Source organism: Oreochromis aureus, linkage group 5 (assembly GCF_013358895.1).
Source record: "Oreochromis aureus strain Israel breed Guangdong linkage group 5, ZZ_aureus, whole genome shotgun sequence".
Classification (NCBI taxonomy): Eukaryota; Metazoa; Chordata; class Actinopteri; order Cichliformes; family Cichlidae; genus Oreochromis; species Oreochromis aureus.
This window is the reverse complement of record NC_052946.1, coordinates 39,387,630-39,409,373: the sequence shown is the minus strand read 5'-3', so window position 1 is coordinate 39,409,373 and position 21,744 is coordinate 39,387,630. Positions and strand designations below refer to the sequence as shown.

Here is a 21,744-nt window from a genome sequence, read left to right as displayed (position 1 = left end):
CAACACATTTGAAGTTGAATGTAGTTAAATGAAATTAACCTCCTAAGACCCGAGCTCCTTCATGGCATGCATTTTTAATTTCTCTTTGCTATTTGAGCTGATTGTTTTTACATTTGTCGGGTCCCAAAGAATTACCAGATTTTTTTTTGTAGCCAATTTTTGTTTCTGAGAAAAATGAGATCCACATATGAGGACATTTGTTTTAAATTTCAATAGATCAGCGCCAGTATAATGTCCTCATAAGTGGATATCAGGCCCTTGTAGAGCAAAGTTGTGTATTTTGGTCGAGACAACCCAAAATGTGATGTCTACATATGTGGACAGCAGGTCCTAGGAGGTTAAAGTTAAATCTTTGTGTATAAATAAATATCAGGATCATGATCAGTGTTAACACAAAGTCTTGGCAAGCTTCAAATGCATTCTGACTTGTCTTTGGGTCAAAAATGTTTTTTCCAACTTAAAACTCTAACTTCCAAAATTGAACCTAAAATTAGAAAGAGGGAAATATTGCCTTTACATTATTTTCAAACCAATCCAGTCTCAGCACAGGTGGTGATATATTCATACATTTTATTTGAACAACAGGATATTAAGTGTTTTCAGCGCAAAGTTCCCAACATTAGTGACTTCTCATCTTCTTATCTATCACAGCTTATTCATTTCTACTAGCTCAACATTCAGCAAGAAAAACATGTTTTTGTAAATAGACAATATATTTTTACAAAGCAGTGCATCAAAACTCAAACGAATGGACAGATTTGGTGTAACAGTCAGTCATAATACCATCACATGGCAATGAAGCAGAACCAGTGCTTCTCCAAAATAATATAATACACCATTGTACACCATACATAAGCATAAATAATATAAAGCAGAGCAACAAATTTTATTAAGGGGCTACATGAGAAACTCTTTTGGAGGTCTAAATCAGAACTTAATACTGCTCAGTATTAATCGCATCCCTTTATAAAGTGCTCCTTGTGAGAAAAAGTGGAATAAATTGATTTTGAAATTTCACACTGATTAATTTTCCTTTTCACATCAGTGAAAGGGCTCATTTTTAGTACCGACTTATTGTACTTCTGGTTTAAAAATGCAAATTTCAGTTCTGAGATCATTTTAGTCACTTTACCTTTCATCTGCCTTAAAGGTCTGATATTTTTCAGTGAGAACTATAATTGTCCGCGTACAAAGATGAGTAACTTGGCCTGTGTCTCAGACATAAAATCACAAGAGGAAAAGTCAGAATTCTTCACTTTGTTCTTCAACTGAAGCTCCAGATTTCCTGTCCTTGTTCAGTCTCAGAGTTTACCTGGAAAGGTGTGTTTTCAAATGCTTCTTTTGTTTCCCCTTCCCCCCCTCTAGACACATTAGCATGACAGTCCTCCAAACACGTCAGAGAATGTCTTATTGGTTTTGTGGAAAAAACAAAACAAAAAACAAAGCTGGTCCTAACTGCTGGTTATGTGTAAAGCTTGGCAAAAAGTCCTTCTTCCTACTTTTGCATAGAAAAGATTCAGATGTTCCCCCTCTGACCTCTGAGGTCAGACATAAATTCAGTGGATATGAGATACAATCCATTTCCCTTCGTTGAGTTTCTCTTTTAGCTACATTAACTGGAAGTTAATGGAAAATGGAAGTCCTCATGTAAAGCTTTTTGTGATCAATCTTCTGGTCCAACAAGTCACCTGATCATTCTGGATCCTTTTGGTTTGAGCTCATTCACCAGTATAAAAGACTAAAAATATGAAACTTTGTGAAACTTCTTTTACATACTGTAAGTGGTTTTGGATTTAGTAAATTACTATGTTAAACTGTATCACTGTAATATGTCCATTTGTCAATACTAGAAACATATTTACCAAAACCAGTATGACAAAAAGAATGTTGTTTCACAAAGATTTCCTATGAATGTATGTGTTTATTTTTCCTGAGTATATAAATTATCCAAGTCACACCCAAAATAACAGCAAGGATTTTCCAGTGGCACATAGAGTATAGGTAAACATATATACACACACACACATATATATATATATATATATATATATATATATATATATATATATATATATATATATATATATATATATATATATATATGTGTGTGTGTGTGTGTGTGTGTGTGTGTGTGTGTGTGTATATATATATATATATATATATATATATATATATATATATATATATATATATATATGTGTGTGTGTGTATATATATATGTGTGTGTATATATAGATATATATATGTATATGTATATATATATGTGTGTGTATATATATATATATATATATATATATATGTGTGTGTGTGTGTGTGTGTGTGTGTATATATATATATATACACACACACACACACACACACACATATATATATATATATATATATAAAAAAAAACAACACCCAACACGCCCCTAGGGCGGTTTATCCTTCAAGCTCGGGTCCTCTACCAGAGGCCTGGGAGCTTGAGGGTCCTGCGCAGTATCTTAGCTGTTCCCAGGACTGCGCTCTTCTGGACAGAGATCTCCGATGTTCTTCCCGGGATCTGCTGGAGCCACTCGCCTAGCTTGGGAGTCACCGCACCTAGTGCTCCGATTACCACGGGGACCACCGTTACCTTCGCCCTCCACATCCTCTCGAGCTCTTCTCTGAGCCCTTGGTATTTCTCCAGCTTCTCGTGTTCCTTCTTCCTGATATTGCTGTCATTCGAACCGCTACATCGATCACTACGGCCCGTCTTCTTCTGTTTGTCTACCACCACTATGTCCGGTTGGTTAGCCACCACCATTTTGTCCGTCTGCATCTGGAAGTCCCACAGGATCTTAGCTCGGTCATTCTCCATCACCCTTGGGGCATCTCCCATTTTGACCTTGGGACTTCCAGGTTATACTCGGCACAGATGTTTCTGTACACTATGCCGGCCACTTGGTTATGGCGCCCATGTATGCCTTGCCTGCTAGCATCTTGCACCCTGCTGTTATGTGCTGGATTGTCTCAGGGCATCTTTACACAGCCTGCACCTGGGGTCTTGCCTGGTGTGATAGACCCCAGCCTCTATGGATCTTGTACTCAGAGCTTGTTCTTGTGCTGCCATGATTAGTGCCTCTGTGCTGTCTTTCAGTCCAGCTTTGTCCAGCCACTGGTAGGATTTCTGGATATCAGCCACCTCCTCTATCTGCCGGTGGTACATACCGTGCAGGGGCCTGTCCTTCCATGATGGTTCCTCGTCTCCCTCCTCTTTCTTGGGTTTCTGCTGCCTGAGGTATTCACTGAGCACTCGGTCAGTTGGGGCCATCTTCCCAATGTATTCTTGGATGTTCGTTGTCTCATCCTGGACTGTGGTGCTGACACTCACCAGTCCTCAGCCCCTTCCTTCCGCTTAGCGTACAGCCTCAGGGTGCTGGACTTGGGGTGAAACCCTCCATGCATGGTAAGGAGCTTTCTTGTCTTTATGTCAGTGGCTTCTATCTCCTCCTTCGACCAGCCTATTACCCCAGCAGGGTACCTGATCACGGGCAGGGCGTGGTGTTGATGGCCCGGATCTTGTTCTTACCGTTCAGCTGACTCCTCAGGACTTGCCTGACCCTCTGCAGGTACTTGGTGGTTGCAGTTTTTCTAGCGGCCTCTTCATGGTTCCCATTCACCTGCGGGATCCCCAGGTACTTGTAACTGTCCTCTATGTCTGCAATGTTGCCTTCTGGTAGTTCGATCCCCTCAGTTCTGACTACCTTTCCTCTCTTTGTTACCATCCGACTACACTTCTCCAGCCCGAATGACATCCCGATGTCATTGCTGTATATCCTGGTAGTGTGTATCAGTGAATCGATGTCTCGTTCACTCTTGGCATACAACTTGATGTCATCCATGTACAGGAGGTGGCTGACAACCGCTCCGTTTCGTAGTCGGTATCCGTAGCCAGTCTTGTTAATGATCTCACTGAGGGGTTCAGGCCTATGCAGAACAGCAGTGGGGACAGAGCATCTCCTTGGTAGATCCCGCACTTGATGGTGACTTGTGCTATGGGCTTGAGTTGGCCTCTAGTGTTGTCGCCACATCCCCATTGAGTTCCTGATGAAGGCTCTCAGGGTCCTGTTGATCTTGTACAATTCTAGGCATTCCAGTATCCAGCTGTGGGGCATTGAGTCATAGGCCTTCTTGTAATCAATCCAGGCAGAGCACAGGTTGGTCAGTCTGGTCTTGCAGTCTCGGCTGACTGTTCTGTCTACCAGTAGCTGGTGTTTTGCGCCTGGTATTCTTTCCAATCCCTTTCTGTGCCCGCTCATGTATTGACCCATGTGCCTGTTCATCTTAGCCGATATGATGCCTGACAGGAGCTTCCATGTAGTACTGAGGCAGGTTATTGGTCGGTAGTTGGATGGGACCGGTCCTTCTTGGGGTCCTTGGGGATCAGGACCGTCCGACCTTCGGTTAGCCATTCCGGTGTCTCTCGTTAACTAGCAGCTGGTTCATTTGTACTGCCAGACGCTCGTGGAGTGCAGTCAGCTTCTTCAGCCAGTAGGCGTGAACCATGTCCAGGGTTCGTGACGCCTTTTCAGGGTCAAATTCAAGCACTTTTAAGCACTTTCAAGGTCCCTTTTCAAGCTTTTCCAGCCCCCCGCCCGCCAAAAAAAAAAAAAAAGAAAGAAAAGAATGCATGTTTCAATTCGCATCACCTCAGTAAGACCATGTGAAAAGACACCTTTGCTCCCCTTTTGTTAAGACACAGAAAAATACCCCACATAAAAATACTGCAAAAGGAAACGGCCGCCTTATATACATAGTGTATAAACTCAAAATGCACATTTCACTTAAAAATTAAGATGTGAAAATGTGAACAAATCAACTTGTTAGATATTCTTCTCCTGTTGAAAAAAACAACAACAACAAAACAAAACAGAAATAAGTCTTCTCATCAGATATTGATGCTTCTTTCCTGTGTGACAAAAAATAGATGTTTGTTTGTTTGTTTTTTAAGTTAATTCCCAATAAAACTGTTTTATTGCTAACTACATTGCTGTCTGTATTATTGCTGAAGTCCTAAATGATCACCTTTAAAGTGTTTGTGCTAATAACATCATGTCAGACAGGCATGGAGAACAGCACTGACTGAGAGGCTTTGAACAGATCACATAGTTCAATTCAACATATAAGACTTTAAGAATGCACAAGCATCTACTTAAAATCTAATTTACATGTACATTTTTTAAAAATATGCACAAGTTTTGCAAACAACAAAGTTATATGGTACTATTTACCTAAAAGAAAAATGCAGCCAAGGCTCAGACGTTTTTATATAACCATTTAAAACTATTTACAGAACAATCAGGTGCTCTGCGTCAAATAAGAAGGCACACAAATTATTTATGCAACTCCAAAAATAGTTTGTGTCACTGTAACACAGATGAGAACAGCACAGGGATAAACCTGCAGGTTTGACGGCAGGTGTGTCACTCAGCGTTTACACTGCAACCTGCCTTTGGTGGCTTTTTTGCAGCAACTGTGACATTCACTAGTAGAACTGACACACAAAACAAAAACTACACACTAACTACACAAGACAACACAAACGGCAAACGTCACAAATCTCTCACGTATCAAAACTCTCTCTCTGTCTTTCGCTCACTCGCTCCCTCTCTCTCTTTCACGGTCACTCCTAAAACTTCCCCTCTTCCCAAACGACCAAATTGCACATGTTGCCATATCATTTTTGATTGGTCGACATGGTACATTTTTCCACCAATAGGGAAGGAGTGTTTTTTTTTTCTTTTTCACTCACAAGCAAAGCGTCTTTGCTAGCGCTCTCCATAGAAAACGCCGCTTTTTACCGTTTCTTCCCGAGTAAACGCCACTGTTTTATTAAAACAAAAACACCGGTTTTACGTGGCCTATCAACACAGTTTAAACACTGGTATATAGCTTGAAGTCCGCACGTTCGACCCAAGTTGAAATGGAGACTCTGGGTCGACCCCAGAGGGTTAATCAGAAAGCCTTAAGTTAGCTAGTTATGTATCGGGCTAATGTTTAAAGCTTTCACTTGAGTAAATTAACTCATATCACTGCTAAGTAATGTTAGCCAAGTTCACAGCATATTCCGTAATAGCACTGCCATACTGCATCACACTCAGTGCATTTCAATCATTTCTCCAGCGAGTTTGATAGCTAGCAAAATAATAATCATAATTTTAAAAATTGCATGCGTAACGCATTACGTACTGGAAAATTATTTACTAGCACTCACCTATCATGCGACTGGAGAACGCAAACTCCGCCACTGTCGCTTTCCATCATACACTCATTTAAACAGCAACCTACAGGTATGTTAGCGCACTCATCCCCGACTGGCCGAGGGAGGGGCGGGACACTACGTTGAAACAGGCGCAAGGAAGCCCAGGCAGGAAATTTTGCTTTTACATTTTATGCGACTCATTTTATTTCTCTATCTGATAAGAAAACTATTTAATCAGATAGTTATTTGTGGTGAATGAAATACAGTTACATTTTCAAGCACTTTCAAGCACCACATCTGAAATTCAAGCATTTTCCCAACCTTGAAAAGACAACATTAAAATTCAAGCATTTTCAAGGATTTCAAGCACCCGTACGAACCCTGCATGTCGGGCCCTGGTGCTGTCCAACTCTTCATACTGGAGACCCTTTCTTGGATGTCTGCCACTGTGATGGTTACTGGACCCTGTTCAGGGAGGTCGCTGTGGTCTGCCCTCAGATCCACTAGCCACTGAGCATTGCCGTTATGGGTTGTGTCCTTCTCCCATATGCTCTTCCAGTATTGCTCCGTCTCCAGCCTTGGTGGTGCTGTTCTCTTATTGTTCCTTGCCACTGAGAGTACACCTTTGCTGGTTCTGTGGAGAACAGCTGGTTTATTCTCCTGCCTTCTATCTCTCTGGTGTACCTCCTCAAGCGGCTGGCCAAGGCTGTGAGTCTTTGCTTGGCAGTTTCAAGGCCTCAGGTATGGACAGCTTGCTGTATTTCTTATGCACCTTCTTTGTCGCGCCTTTCTGCAACTCCGTTAGTTGGCTAACCTCCTTCGTGCTACTTTGATCTTGCCCTCTAGCCTCCTTCTCCATGGAGGGTACTGCCCCTTGTGGCTGTTCAACTTGTAGCCAAGCATCTCACTGATCACTGCTGCCGTAGTGTAGATCAGCTTGTTAGTGTCGGTAATCGTGGTTGTAGGTATCGTCCGTGAGTGTTGCATTAACATCATCTAGCAGACCTTCTGAGGGTACTTCACGTAATCTTGGTAACCGCCACGGGGATCCAGGTTTCAAGCTTGGCCATGATCCTATCTTTCAGGTCAGTTCTCTCTCGCACTCAACGATCCTTCTCCTATCGCACTTGGGGCTATGTACCCAATCTCGGGTGGGGTGATGATATCTCCCCTGACCTGGCGTCCTGACTCCTCCTTGCCGTAGCATTTATGTTGTACCTCGTCAATCTCTAGCTGTGAGAGCAGTCCCTTCTTTCGAATGTTGGAACACTGAGCTACTAGTTGTTTCGCCGTCATTGTGGATGTTGGGTATCGAAGAATCCATAGGCCCCTCATCCTATTCATGTAACCCCTTCCGCCAGGGTTACTTGCGTAGTAGCATTCCAACAACGCCTGTTTTCATCTCTTGCCCACCGATGCCTTCTTGTTCCAGTAGCCCACTTGTCGTCAGGGTGCCCTGGTTCCTCAACACCTGACGCGGACCTTGTTGATCCGGGCGACGTCCGAGCCGGCATGCCGTCATATTTATCTGTCTCGCTCATGTCTGCGGTAGGCTCGCTTAGCATAGGGGTCTAGCCTTAGGACCCTTACTGGATACAGGCGCCCAGGCAGGAATCGAACTTGCGATCCTCTGCTCCAAAGGCGTGCAGTCTAACCACTACGCTATCGAAAAAAATATCGAACCGTGACACCAAAGTATCAAACCGAACCGTGAATTTTGTGTATCGTTGCACCCCTCATATATATATATATATATATATATATATATATATATATATATATATATATATATATATATATATATATATATATATATATATATATATATGTACACACATATATATATACACATATATATATACACACATATATATATATATATATAACAACACACCCAGCACGCCTGCTGGGTGGTTTTATCCTTCAAGCTCGGGTCCTCTACCAGAGGCCTGGGAGCTTGAGGGTCCTGCGCAGTATCTTAGCTGTTCCCAGGACTGCGCTCTTCTGGACAGAGATGTCCGATGTTGTTCCCGGGATCTGCTGGAGCCACTCGCCTAGCTTGGGAGTCACCGCACCTAGTGCTCCGATTACCACGGGGACCACCGTTACCTTCACCCTCCACATCCTCTCGAGCTCTTCTCTGAGCCCTTGGTATTTCTCCAGCTTCTCGTGTTCCTTCTTCCTGATATTGCTGTCATTTGGAACCGCTACATCGATCACTACGGCCGTCTTCTTCTGTTTGTCTACCACCACTATGTCCGGTTGGTTAGCCACCACCATTTTGTCCGTCTGCATCTGGAAGTCCCACAGGATCTTAGCTCGGTCATTCTCCATCACCCTTGGGGCATCTCCCATTTTGACCTTGGGACTTCCAGGTTATACTCGGCACAGATGTTTCTGTACACTATGCCGGCCACTTGGTTATGGCGCTCCATGTATGCCTTGCCTGCTAGCATCTTGCACCCTGCTGTTATGTGCTGGATTGTCTCAGGGCATCTTTACACAGCCTGCACCTGGGGTCTTGCCTGGTGTGATAGACCCCAGCCTCTATGGATCTTGTACTCAGAGCTTGTTCTTGTGCTGCCATGATTAGTGCCTCTGTGCTGTCTTTCAGTCCAGCTTTGTCCAGCCACTGGTAGGATTTCTGGATATCAGCCACCTCCTCTATCTGCCGGTGGTACATACCATGCAGGGGCCTGTCCTTCCATGATGGTTCCTCGCCTTCCTCCTCTTTCTTAGGTTTCTGCTGCCTGAGGTATTCACTGAGCACGCTGTCAGTTGGGGCCATCTTCGTGATGTATTCGTGGATGTTTCTTGTCTCATCCTGGACTGTGGTGCTGACACTCACCAGTCCCGGCCCCTTCCTTCCGCTTAGCGTACAGCCTCAGGGTGCTAGACTTGGGGTGAAACCCTCCATGCATGGTAAGGAGCTTTCTTGTCTTGATGTCAGTGGCTTCTATCTCCTCCTTTGGCCAGCCTATTACCCCAGCAGGGTACCTGATCACGGGCAGGGCGTGGGTGTTGATGGCCCGGATCTTGTTCTTACCGTTCAGCTGACTCCTCAGGACTTGCCTGACCCTCTGCAGGTACTTGGTGGTTGCAGCTTTCCTAGCAGCCTCTTCATGGTTCCCATTCGCCTGTGGGATCCCCAGGTACTTGTAACTGTCCTCTATGTCTGCAATGTTGCCTTCTGGTAGTTCAATCCCCTCAGTTCTGACTACCTTCCCTCTCTTTGTTACCATCCGACTACACTTCTCCAGTCCGAATGACATTCCAATGTCATTGCTGTATATCCTGGTAGTGTGTATCAGTGAATCGATGTCTCGTTCACTCTTGGCATACAGCTTGATGTCATCCATGTACAGGAGATGGCTGACAACCGCTCCGTTCCGTAGTCGGTATCCGTAGCCAGTCTTGTTAATGATCTCACTGAGGGGTTCAGGCCTATGCAGAACAGCAGTGGGGACAGAGCATCTCCTTGGTAGATCCCGCACTTGATGGTGACTTGTGGTATGGGCTTGGAGTTGGCCTCTGGTGTTGTGTGCCACATTCCCATTGAGTTCCTGATGAAGGCTCTTAGGGTCCTGTTGATCTTGTACAATTCTAGGCATTCCAGTATCCAGCTGTGGGGCATTGAGTCATAGGCCTTCTTGTAATCAATCCAGGCTGTGCACAGGTTGGTCAGTCTGGTCTTGCAGTCTCGGCTGACTGTTCTGTCTACCAGTAGCTGGTGTTTTGCGCCTCTGGTATTCTTGCCAATCCCTTTCTGTGCCCCGCTCATGTATTGACCCATGTGCCTGTTCATCTTAGCCGATATGATGCCTGACAGGAGCTTCCATGTAGTACTGAGGCAGGTTATTGGTCGGTAGTCCCTGTTCAGGGAGGTCGCTATGGTCTGCCCTCAGATCCACTAGCCACTGAGCATTGCCGTTATGGGTTGCGTCCTTCTCCCATATGCTCTTCCAGTATTGCTCCGTCTCCAGCCTTGGTGGTGCTGTTCTGTTATTGTTCCCTTGCCACTGAGAGTACACCTTTGCTGGTTCTGTGGAGAACCAGCCTTCTATCTCTCTGGTGTACCTCCTCAAGCGGCTGGCCAAGGCTGTGAGTCTTTGCTTGGCAGTTTCCAAGGCCTCAGGTATGGACAGCTTGCTGTATTTCTTATGCACCTTCTTTGTCGCGCCTTTCTGCAACTCCGTTAGTTGGCTAACCTCCCTTCGTGCTATTAAAATTATAAATATATATTTTAACTCAAAAGTACAGTTTTTAAATTTAATGTTGCTGAAACAAAGTAATAAAAAAATAAATCTATCTGATCGAGAAATCCCTCATCTTTGGAAAAGAGTTTATTACAGAGAAATGGCTCTTTCCAAAATAAAAGCTATACTATACGCTTCTTCTGGGGTATATTCTCAGCAGCATATTAAACATAGCAGGTCCCCATAAGGAGAATCATGTGCTAACGGCTGTCTAAATGACTCTGGTAAAGTTTGTAGCATGCGTGCTTGTTGTTTTTGTCTGCTTCCACTTGTCTTTGCACTTGGATGATGTCGGAGTAAATGTGCAGTCATATTCATTGTGTTCCCACTAGTGCTGTCAGCGTTAATCTGAAATGACGTTAACGCCACAACACGGCAAATCTCCGTTAACGAGCTACCGCGGATCGACCCGTGCGTGGGGCTGGACGGTGTCAACACATTAACGAGCTAACTGCTAACGCACTAGTTCCCACCCATGTAATTGAGCATTGCGTGGCACATCCGATATACTGTTTTACTTTTGTCCATGAGGCGCTTACCTTCAGTGTCATACAGTGTCAGATCTGAATGCAGGTGGGGAGGTTCAATTTGCCATGTTGCAACGAGCTTAGCTTCTGTCTTGCTAGCTTGTGCTGCGCTTAGTGGATCTGCGCTCGACAGTGCAGCCTAGGCGGAGTAAACGAACGCAGATCCACTGAGCTCTCAACACAGACAGCATCGTCAGAAGAAAAGTTGATAAAATAAATTAAAAATGTTGCATTGTTCGATACACATGCGTACCGAACCGAAAGCACTGTATCGAACGGTTCAATATTGATACGAGTATCGTTGCACCCCTAATATATATATATATTTATTATTTCCTCTTGCATAATTTCACATGTGACTGAGTAAGACTAAAAAAATGTAATTAAAGGAGTGTCTTGTTTTGCAAATTTAGAAAACAACAAACAAACAAAACAAAACAATAAGTGTAACTGAGCACCTTTTCAGAAGTTCATTGTCTATGGCAGTGCAGTCCTATGCAAAATTGAACTTGATTGTAAAAGCCAAGGAGAGAGGATTCTACTGTTTTCTCACCACAGATGCTCACTGGCTGTAAACGTCATTGAAAGCTCCAACTGTGGCAAGTAAACTAAAAAGCTGGCACAGATTTGATATCAAATCTTTTCTCTACACAAGATGGAGATCTTCTGGCACTTTTAAAGTTGAAGTGGCCGGCTTGATTCCCCATTACACGAACCGTTAGTCTTCGGAATAGAAACTGCCAGGAGAAAAACAAAGAATAAAACAAAAATGACATAACGTCAGCACCTTTATGTAATACAGAAATCATTACTGCTTCTGTCAATAACACTTGCAAGCATCTTTCAACTATCTGTTCTCAAACATGATGAGTGAGTGGAGACTGATGAGTTTCTCTGGGTTAAAGCAACCACGGGATTTCCTTTGTGTTTAACACCTGATTTAAGCCTGAGTCTGACTCTGGAGTCAGCCAAACATACTTCTATGAAATCACCTCATGACATTTACGATTTTAGTTTCTAAAGCTAGCTTCAGAAGCCAGCCGATGAGAAGAAAGAATATGAACAGGCTTATTCCCCCTTATTGCACCACAAATGTATCCTCCAGGATCAGGTTGCTAGTGCAGGTTCTACTGTAACATCCTGCGGTATCTGATGGAGAACATTCAGTGGAATCTGAGTCATGGTAGATTCCATCACACAGTGAACTGGGAATCCTGGTTTGGTTATCTGGCCACATGAACACAATCTGCCAATGCAATATTTTATTCACCTCTCATTTAAAACTCAAAGGTTATGCTTTGAATGTAAATTTCATATTAAAGAAAAAAAAAAAACTGTCAATGTCTGACAGTGTGTATATTATGGCTGTGCGATATGACCAAAATCTCATATCCAGATATAAGACATCTACCGTCCTGATAACGATATAAATCAAAAAAATTTAACATTTTCTGTAAATTCTGTGAATCTCGGGCAGCTCGACTTGCGTGAAGTGTTTCCAGCTGTGCGTCATGTAGCTGGAGTCGAGTGTTTTAACCAATGCATGAAACGATACATTTTTAGACATAAGTTGTAACAGCCGCCGTTTTCTTTGTGAGTATTTATTACACAACGTGCTGCGGGGAAAAGCCTGTTCTAACGTTTGAGTCTAAACGTTAGAACGTTTATTTTTTTGCCAAAGACCTCCAACACCACTGGCTGAAATACAGCACCAAACCATGACAGAGCCTCATCCATGTCTCCAGACCTTGTTTGAACACATTGACTATGATGCTTGAAATGAACATGGTTAAAACACACCTAGATGTATAAACTAAATATGAATCAGGAAAAACAAAAACACCTATGAAGAATATTTAAAGAAGAAAGCTTAAAGTATCTGGTATATTTATGTCTACATGAGACAAAAACCTTCTACAATCTACTATCATAAAATTTCTTGATGTAGTTCTTTCTGACGTAGAAAGCACACAGAACTAGAACTACAGATGCACCAGTAACAAATCCAGCAGAAAATAAAACTGCCAGCACACCACCTCCATAGGAGGACTTAAACGGATTATCTGAAACACACAGCAGTTAACATGCTGATTATAAACTCCACAAACTCATGACGCTGCACATATAAAATTATTCACAGATGAAAACATGACGAGAGGGAATCTCACCTGGAACACGGATTTCAGCTTCAATCACATGGCCAATCTCTTCCTGTGTGGCCACACAATGGAAGAGGCTGGTGTTTGTGGCAGTCACAGTGGTGAGGAAGGTGATGTAGTAGCGGTCTCCCCTGTATAACACCTGTGGCTCCTCAGCAGGAAAGATGTTTCCATCACTGTCCTTCCACTCTACCTTTGGTTTGGGAAAAGCACCTAGAACCACACAGTGCAGCTGTACTTGGTCTTCAGTCTCTTTAACTAGCCAGACAACAGGTTTTGGAGCTGCACCTGTAAACACACAAAATAAGCTGGTCAGACTTTATTATTCATTTATGTATGTATGAATGAGATGAGATAGCCTTTATTTGTCAGTTGCCCACAACCGAGATGACAGACCTTGCCAACGTACATACAATACACAAACATCACATTGGGGAGGCGGGTCAGGCTAAGTAGCAAAAGGAAAAACAGTGTAACACAAAAGGATAATCCAGGAGAAAAAGAATGCACACATATGATCACACCGTAACACATTAAACCACAGACAAGCAACATGGGAGAGTATTCCAGAGTGTACAGCTGATCTGGGACCGCTGCAATCTTCGATTGCGCTCCAGCTGATCCGCTGTCCACATCGGATGGGAGCTAAGCATGGGAGGAGGCGTTGGATTTGGGGGAGGGAGGGTGATAGTGTGTATCAGTGTACATGTTTCGTGCGTGTGTATCCCATGTTCAGCTGAGAGAAAGTGTCACCACAGCTGTAGCCGCTTCTTGTACTTTGATAAGCCAGGTCCGAGCCAGCTCCAGTCAGCCAGAACTCTGTTATCGTGGTTCTGAATTGGTCGATGTCGTTCAGTGCCCTCCATCGAGACAGACGGCAGACAAACAACGCAGCCGACCATCGAATGAGCAAACGTCTCCGCAGGACAATCGGGCTCTCCCAAGCCCAGGAGGGTGTCAATTTCGTTATGGGACCAGTTGATCAAATCCATAATTCTTTAGGTTTTAGAGAACGAGACAGAGACTCTTTGAGGTTAGAGTAAGACGAGACTAGAAAAAGACATAGAAGCAGCAGCAGGGAAGATAAGGGAGAGGGTGAAAGATGTGTCTGCCTCCTCCGAGGACCAAAACAGAATGTATGTTTGTGTGTAGATTTGACTTAGAGGAGTTTATACACAATAAGAAAATAATGCTGAAATAATAAGTGAATGTCCTGAGGGTTTAATACAACTTTCATCTAAATGTGCTGGAACCTGAGGAAGTTTGTTTTTACAAAAATTTGACAAATTGTTCAGCAAACCATTATGTGACAAATTTAATAAAATTGAATCCTTAGCTGGCATGACCTAACAAACTGGTGTAATTGATGTTTGTCAACTACAGAAGTTCTATGCTTATGCTGCCTTATAGTTTTATGTACCTGACATTAAAATCCTTAGTTGTTGCACTACGGTATAACGGTAGAACAGTAGAATATACTGCTCAAGAAATTAAGGAAAAATTTATCACAGTATAAAAACAAAATCAGTTAAACATCAGGGATCTCAATATGTCCAGTTAGGACACATAACTTCCTTTTACCTGCTCTGTGCAAACGGAAGTGAGAGCAGATAAAGTGGAGTGGGAACAAGACAAACTCAACAAAGGGAATGGTTTAGTGGGTGGTGGCCACAGACCACTGCTCTGCCTTTACACCCCCTGACTGATTTTTTCTCTAGTTTTACTTTTTGTTATCGTCCTTGTCACTGCTCGTAGCATGAAAAGGTACCTGCAGCTCATTCAGGATGCCACATCCATTTGTGACATTGCAAGAGGGCTTGATGTGTTCCAGTACAGTCCCTAGAGTGTGGAGGAGACACCAGGAGCTAAGCAGTTATATGATGAGACAAACTGGGAAAGGTTGTCAACCCAGCTTTAGGCCCAGTATCTGCGCCTAAGTGTGAAGAGGAGGAGGAGCACTGCCAGAGGCCAACGAAATGACCTCCAGTGGGCTGCTAACGCATTTTTCTGAACAAACTCTCAAAAACACACTCCATGAACAGCGCCTGAGGTTCTGAAGTTTAACTGTGTCTTACGCTGTGACAATCAAGCGGTACATATAAAAATAAATGACCAATTTATTTCTTCACTGATACTGATTATGTCACTTAACACAATGATTCAAATGATGATATAGAGCATCTTAACTGTATCCTGTACATCATCATTCAGTGGATCGGTGTAGGGAAAATGATTGATTATGCCACTGATTTCTACATCTGCACTGAGTGCTACAACTCTGTTTATAAACCCTCCAGGACATACGCATTGATTATTTATAAGTGTGATGTGGTGATTTGAGGTTTGTACTAAGAAATAACTTTGACAAAGACAGGTATTCTTAGTGTCAACCTCAAGAAAACCAGTCAGACATAACAGGTGTGATGGTGGTCAAGAATTTTATTTGTTAATTTGCTTTCCTCTGTTGTTGAGAGAATTTTATGAATTCATGCATTTTAGCAGATATGACTGTTGTTTTTTTCTAACCTGGCAGGTGCGTGTTAAAGCTCTGAAACTCTAAACTTTAGAGGTTACCTCGGTTTTTCAGGTCTGACACTGTTCTACAGTCTGGTGAAGGGTAAGTAGAAATCACTTTAGTTTGAGGGTAGAGCAAAGTTAAATTTAATGATTTAATTTGCTCTTGACAGATCTGTTTGACTTGCTGCAGTTTCAACTATGTTAGTCAAAGCTGACAGCAGTCTGGGATCAATCTGTTACAATAGATACTTCTGCATTTTCTGCATCACCAGCTAAATACATGCGATTCCTGTGATCATGCAATTTACACTGTTTGCGCTGCTGTAACTTTAAAGCATGGCTTCATTTCTTTGGTATTATTAAAGTAAAGCTCAACAGCTCAAAAACTTCTCTTCAACAGAGAATTTGTATCAAACTTGGATCATGTGCCCGAAAAAGAATCTGATTTGGCTCGTAAAGAGTGCAGACGTAGAGATCAGTGACATCAGTGTTAGGCCTTAAGATGACAGAGTAACACAGATCTTACTGATATCTCATTAACCCTAGCCTTTTATGTGTTAAACAGACTTTTATGCATGTAGCAGGTTTGCAAGGTCACAAACTACAAGACATGGAGCAAATCCTGTATTTCAAAAGTTCCTGTTAACCCTGAAAGAATAAGGGTTTAGAAGTGTTGACTGTGGGTGCTTTATGTTAAACGTTGGCGCTGAATCTTTTAAATGTTATTTTTTTTCCCCAATGTGAAAGTAAGAAATAAAGAAATTGAAACATGAAAATATATTCTTTTTGGGGAGGCCTACAGAGTTGCAGCACAAACAGGTGTAGACACCAGTAACATCATCACTCACGTGCATTTTCTCCTCTTCTGTCTTTTAAACTGTATTCTGAAAGAAAGAATGAAAATGAAGTATTACAAACAATAGCTTCTCATCCTTACAGTGCTGGCAAAATGTTTTTTCCAATGCTAAACTGTATGCAAATCTAATCATATAACCTGCTTTTAAAAGCCACTGGGTCTAAGTAGCAAATAGATAATTTGAGAGGTTGGAGGCATGTTCTTCAGTTTCATTTATTTTAGGATTCTTAAAAAAAAAGAAGGAAAAACAACACTTACGAACAACAAGTTTAATGCTGAATATTTGTTCTGGCTGCAGATTTGGAAAGTCACAGGTGTAGTTTCCACTGTCGCTGATCGTGGTGTTTCTGATGATGATGGAGGCGTTACCGAACTGCAGCTGTTGTGGAAAATGTGAGGCCCGTCCTTTGAACTGGTCGTGTTGACCTTTAAGGCCATTGTTGTAATGACTGCAGTTTTGATACATGAACACCTCCTGTGTACCCTGATCGTTTCTCCTTCTCCAGTCAAACAGCTCCTGTACAAGGCTGGTGCTGACAGAGCAGGGCAAAACTGCATCACTTCCTTCTGATACAACCACTGTGACGACTTCGGGCCCTGAGGAAGAAGCGGATTTACTTCAGTGTTTAAACAGGGAATGCAACAGATTACATACATACATGCCTCCTAAATTACCCAGGATCCCTAGTTTACCCCCCACTTTACTGTTCAAATGCATTTCGATTTTAAATTCCTAAATAAGCATATTTACACTAAAAGGCACTTTATGAGGTACACAAATCAACTATCGTTAGAAGATTTAGATCTTTAGATATTTTAGACTAAATTCACGGGAACCGTGTGGAGAGGGTACACTCCATGAGGTTTCTGGGCATGCAGATCTCTGATGATCTCTCCTGGACTGCAAATACCACGGCGGTGGTAAAAAAGGCCCAGCAGCGTCTCCACTTTCTGAGAGTGCTCAGGAGGAACAACCTGGAGGAGAGCCTGCTGGTGACATTCTACAGAGCCACCATAGAGAGCATCCTAACGTACGGCATAACAACATGGTATGCAGGGTGCTCAGCTGCAGACAGGAAAGTACTGCAGAGGGTCATCAACACAGCCCAGAAGATCACTGGCTGCTCTCTGCCCAGCCTGGAGGTCATTGCAAACTCTGGCAATATCATCAAGGACCAGTCTCACCCCAGCAATCAACTGTTTGAACTTTTACCGTCAGGCCGATGGTACAGGTCACATAAAACCAGGACAAACAGATTCAGGGATAGCTTCTTTCCCAGAGCTATCACCGTAGTAAATAAGCACAAAAACAATTGAACCTGCTTAACTATACCATACTGTCACTGTGACTATATTATGCTGCTATTCATACTGTCATTATATTAATGCTGCTATCCTGTATATATCGTACTTACGATTGTTTTATTGTACTTTTTATATTTTACATTTATATTTATTATTGTATTTTGCACCATGGGAGTGGCACTCGAATTTCGTTGTACCCTGTACAATGACAATAAAGGCTATTCTAAATGCTTAGTGTATGTAACTGTACAGAGTTGGCCCTGTGTCACTAAATAGTGTACCGATCATGACACTAACACACAGTTGTGAAACAAGACAGAAAGAAGTTTGTAAACGAGAAAAGTAAGAAGAAAATCAGTGGTGACCTGCCTGCTGGCAGCACCAGGACATTCCATGGTGGCCTGAGAGTCACTTTGGTCAGCTACGAGTGTGAGTGGTGAGATTAAAAAAGGCAGGAATAAATAAAGTGATCTCCCAGAACCACTGCACTAAAACCATGGTATAGGGTGCATGGTATGCAATGTCTAACTATCACAGCTTGGCTCACAGACTGATAAGGTGGTAACTAAGAAAAGGATAGTTGATTTATAGTGTGGGTTTGTCAACAACTCAGTCGTTCAAAGTGTAGATGGATGTGTGGCCGACTGTTCAGAAAGCAAAAATAACTCAAGAAATCATTCTGCAGCTAATCAACCCTAATTCAGGAGGTGGGTGTCAAAAATCAGGACACAGAGCAGTGGAAGGAGAAGAGCAGAAAGCAGCTTTTACATCCAAGCTCAGTGGGCCTGTGTGAAGCCCATGCAGCTAACTACTCTCCAATTAACTGCACGAGAATAAAGCACAGCACAAACAACAATTGTCCCATGTTCCTTGTGTGGACTCCAGCTATATGTGCATTCACAAGTAAGCAGTGGTATTGGTATTATCTTAACCCTTCCATGCATGAATTATGACAACCTCAATCAGGATTTTTTACTTAAGTATTTTTATTCATCTTCAGACATGAAATAAAATGAAATTCTGAACTTAACTTTATTAAACATGTACTTTTAAAAGTATATATATATATATATTTTTTTTTTTTTTACACATCCACTTAGATGGAACACATACGTTTTGACTTATGAATTTCGTATGGAGTGACACATCAGTTTCCAATGTAGTGGTTTATGTGCATGTAGGGCTGTTCGATATAACAAAATATATCGACGATGAAAACATCAATCGTAACACATAACATAACACTTGACTCCAGGTGCAGGACCAGCTAAAAAACAACAAAACAAACAAACAAACAAACAAAAAAAGTCTTATATCGGGATATGAAATTCTGGTCATATCGCACAGCCCTATGTGCAAGTATACCATCAACACTGACACATATACAAGAAAATAGCCTTTGAATGGCTGTCCACTGTAGTGACCACTATGCGTGAAAGGGTTAATAATCAGAAGCATGGACGGGATGTGGTGGATTGAAAATCCACATCACAGATGCAGCTGATAAATCTGCAGAAACTGTGTGATGCAATCATGTCATATGGACAAAAGTCTTCCAGCAATAATACTTCATGTTAGACATACTGTCTCATTAGCAGAGGTGGGAAGTAACAAAGTACAAATCTACCTTTGGCGGCCCATACCCTCTGCCTTTCACCTGGGGGTGAAAGGCAGTAGTAGTAGTAGTAGTAGTGTACTTTGAATAGTTTTCTTTCCTGACTACTTTTTACTTTTACTCCCTGCATTTTTAAACAAATACCTACTTTCTACTGCTTTTTATATTCAAAACAGGCTTGTTACCGCATTTGCAGGAAATTATTATTTTACATCACTTTGAGCTTTCAAACATCAAACTGTGAGGCTGCACAGTAACACGTGCCAATGTCAAGGGTTAAAAATTTTCCCTTTCCCTCCACATCACCAGAATGACTGCAGGGTTGGTAAGTTGCAGTGCTACAAAAGAGGAGCAAGCAAGGGAATGACTTTAAGTATTGGTTAATTTGAAATGCAGAGTTTCTATCAGCTCAACAAACATCAGCAAACAAACTATTTGTGTGTGTCTCACATGTGTTGCAGCTACAGGTCCAGCTGCTTATTTCACAGGGAGAGAAAAGAAATAGAGCCAACTTCACTCAGAGATGTAGAAATATAAGAAAGACAGGACAGGAGAGAGCTTAGATTTGAAGGTGAGAACTGCTCATTTAAAACTAACATGCAAGTCCCCATGTTCTTAAAATCACACATTAGGTCTGTACATTTGACATTATGTTTTTTTCATATTGTAAAACCTGCTGTAAACTTAGGCAGACTGTGTTATTTTAAAGGCTGCATGAGAATCCTCTGCAGGTTAGTGCAAGATAAACAGGTTAGTTTGCTGCACTGGGATGGATCTAAAGTAAAGAACAGTGTGGGATTGGTGCACAGTGGCTGTGGTTCATAGTCACATTTGTCTTACATCAAGTGTAGCAGAGATTCACATGAATTTTAACTGATGGTGCTGAGATTCATTTACTGAATTCAACCTTCATACTAACTTCATAGTGTCCATAGTGCACACTAAGAAAATCTACTGGAGCTCTCCATAAAAGTTATTGTTAGTTTTGATCCTTTCCCCCACACTGAGCCATTACAACCAATGTAAGGACTGAACCCATGATTTAAACTGTGTACAATTAGAATTAAAATGTAACTAAGTTCTTATTCTGAACTTCCAATACGATTCTATTAATACATTAATATAGAACAGGGCTATTTGCATAAAAATAGCTACCTTTATTTTCTTACTTTGAGTAAATTTCAGAGCTTTTGCTTATTTTTTTATTTTTACTCGAATAAAGAAGTTGAATCAGTACTTCAACTTGTACTGGAGAAGTTTTTAAAAGTAGTATTTGTACTTCTACTCTGTACTTTTGGAACTTCTGCTCATTGGCATGCTTTAATGTTATAAATGCAATCTACATAATAAGAAATGATCTTTCTTACCGTTCTCATGTCCTGATGTTCCAAAAACCAGGGCAAGAAAACACAGAAAGTGTGGAGCTTTCAATCCACAGAAACAAAACATGGTGAAATAGACGTGCGCCAAGTATGCTACAAGCTAACGATGGAGACAGCTAGCCCTACAATGAATAGCAATATGAAAACCCTGTAAGGTAGCCCCCACACGGCACTACAAGACAATCTTGTAAAGGCTTTCAGCAGTCGATGGCACTAAATGCTAATAAAACCTCGGTTATACACGTTTTTTGTAAGTAAGCGAGGCCTCCCCCTCCTGCCTCGATATTATTATTGCTAATATCTAGCGGGTTAGGTTTCACGTTAACTACAGTAAAAAACAAACAAAACAAAAAAAACAGCTGATCAAACAGCACAACATAAGGAGCTCACACAGACTTATGTAAAGGTCCAACTTTTGAGGCGACGTTATTAAATATAAACTAAACATTAAAAAAAACAAAAACGAATTAGCACTACAGGTTCTGGTGATGGCAATGCCCCCCGGAAGTTAGAAAAAACAACTGGTGAACAATGTGATGCATTACCGCCAGCAACTGGCTTGGAGTGTGGACCAAACACACTCATACCAAATTTAAAAAAAACAAACAAAACAACAAAAAACAAACAAAAAAAACAAAACAAAACAAACAAAAAAAAAAAAACAACTACCACTCAGGGTTTTTTCTTCCAGTCCAGAGCAGAAATGTTTTTGTTAATAAACTGGCTGTTGTTTTTCCCCCCAGATTTTTAATTATAAGCTAGATATATTTCTACTAATGAAATTAGTTTGCTAACAGTAACAGGGATAAGTCAGTGAATGAGTCAGTTGGTATTGTGAATAATGATTCACAAGTCAGTAAAGTGATTCTGTCGTCAAAGTCATAGCGACTCGTGAGATAATTAA

The 21,744-nt window shown here is 41.8% G+C and overlaps 1 protein-coding gene across 2 annotated transcripts; it reads right to left on the bottom strand.

Annotated features, from left to right (window-relative positions):
* Positions 1–10,792: 10,792 nt before the first annotated feature.
* On the bottom strand, positions 10,793–21,331 carry LOC116327158 (butyrophilin-like protein 1). Of its 2 annotated transcripts, XM_039612618.1 has the most exons (5): positions 20,826–21,331; positions 16,797–17,135; positions 16,531–16,566; positions 13,175–13,453; positions 10,793–11,743 (listed from the first exon to the last, which is right to left on the bottom strand). In XM_039612618.1, exons 1-5 carry the CDS (start codon positions 20,905–20,907, stop codon positions 11,682–11,684), a joined length of 798 nt encoding a protein of 265 aa, XP_039468552.1. In that variant the 5' UTR covers positions 20,908–21,331; the 3' UTR covers positions 10,793–11,681. The 2 variants fall into 2 exon arrangements, with proteins under 2 accessions (XP_039468552.1, XP_039468553.1); XM_039612619.1 differs by lacking the exon at positions 16,531–16,566.
* Between the last annotated feature and the right edge of the window lie 413 nt (positions 21,332–21,744).

Coding starts and splice junctions, on each gene's coding strand:
- LOC116327158 (XM_039612618.1), bottom strand. CDS start 20,907: ATGTTTTGTTTCTGTGGATTGAAAGCTCCACACTTTCTGTGTTTTCTT. Junction 13,454..16,530: donor CAGAAGAGGAGAAAATGCAC/GTGAGTGATGAT, acceptor GTGTGTTTACAG/GTGCAGCTCCAAAACCTGTT. Junction 11,744..13,174: donor AGCTGAAATCCGTGTTCCAG/GTGAGATTCCCT, acceptor TTCTCCTGGCAG/TTTCTATTCCGAAGACTAAC.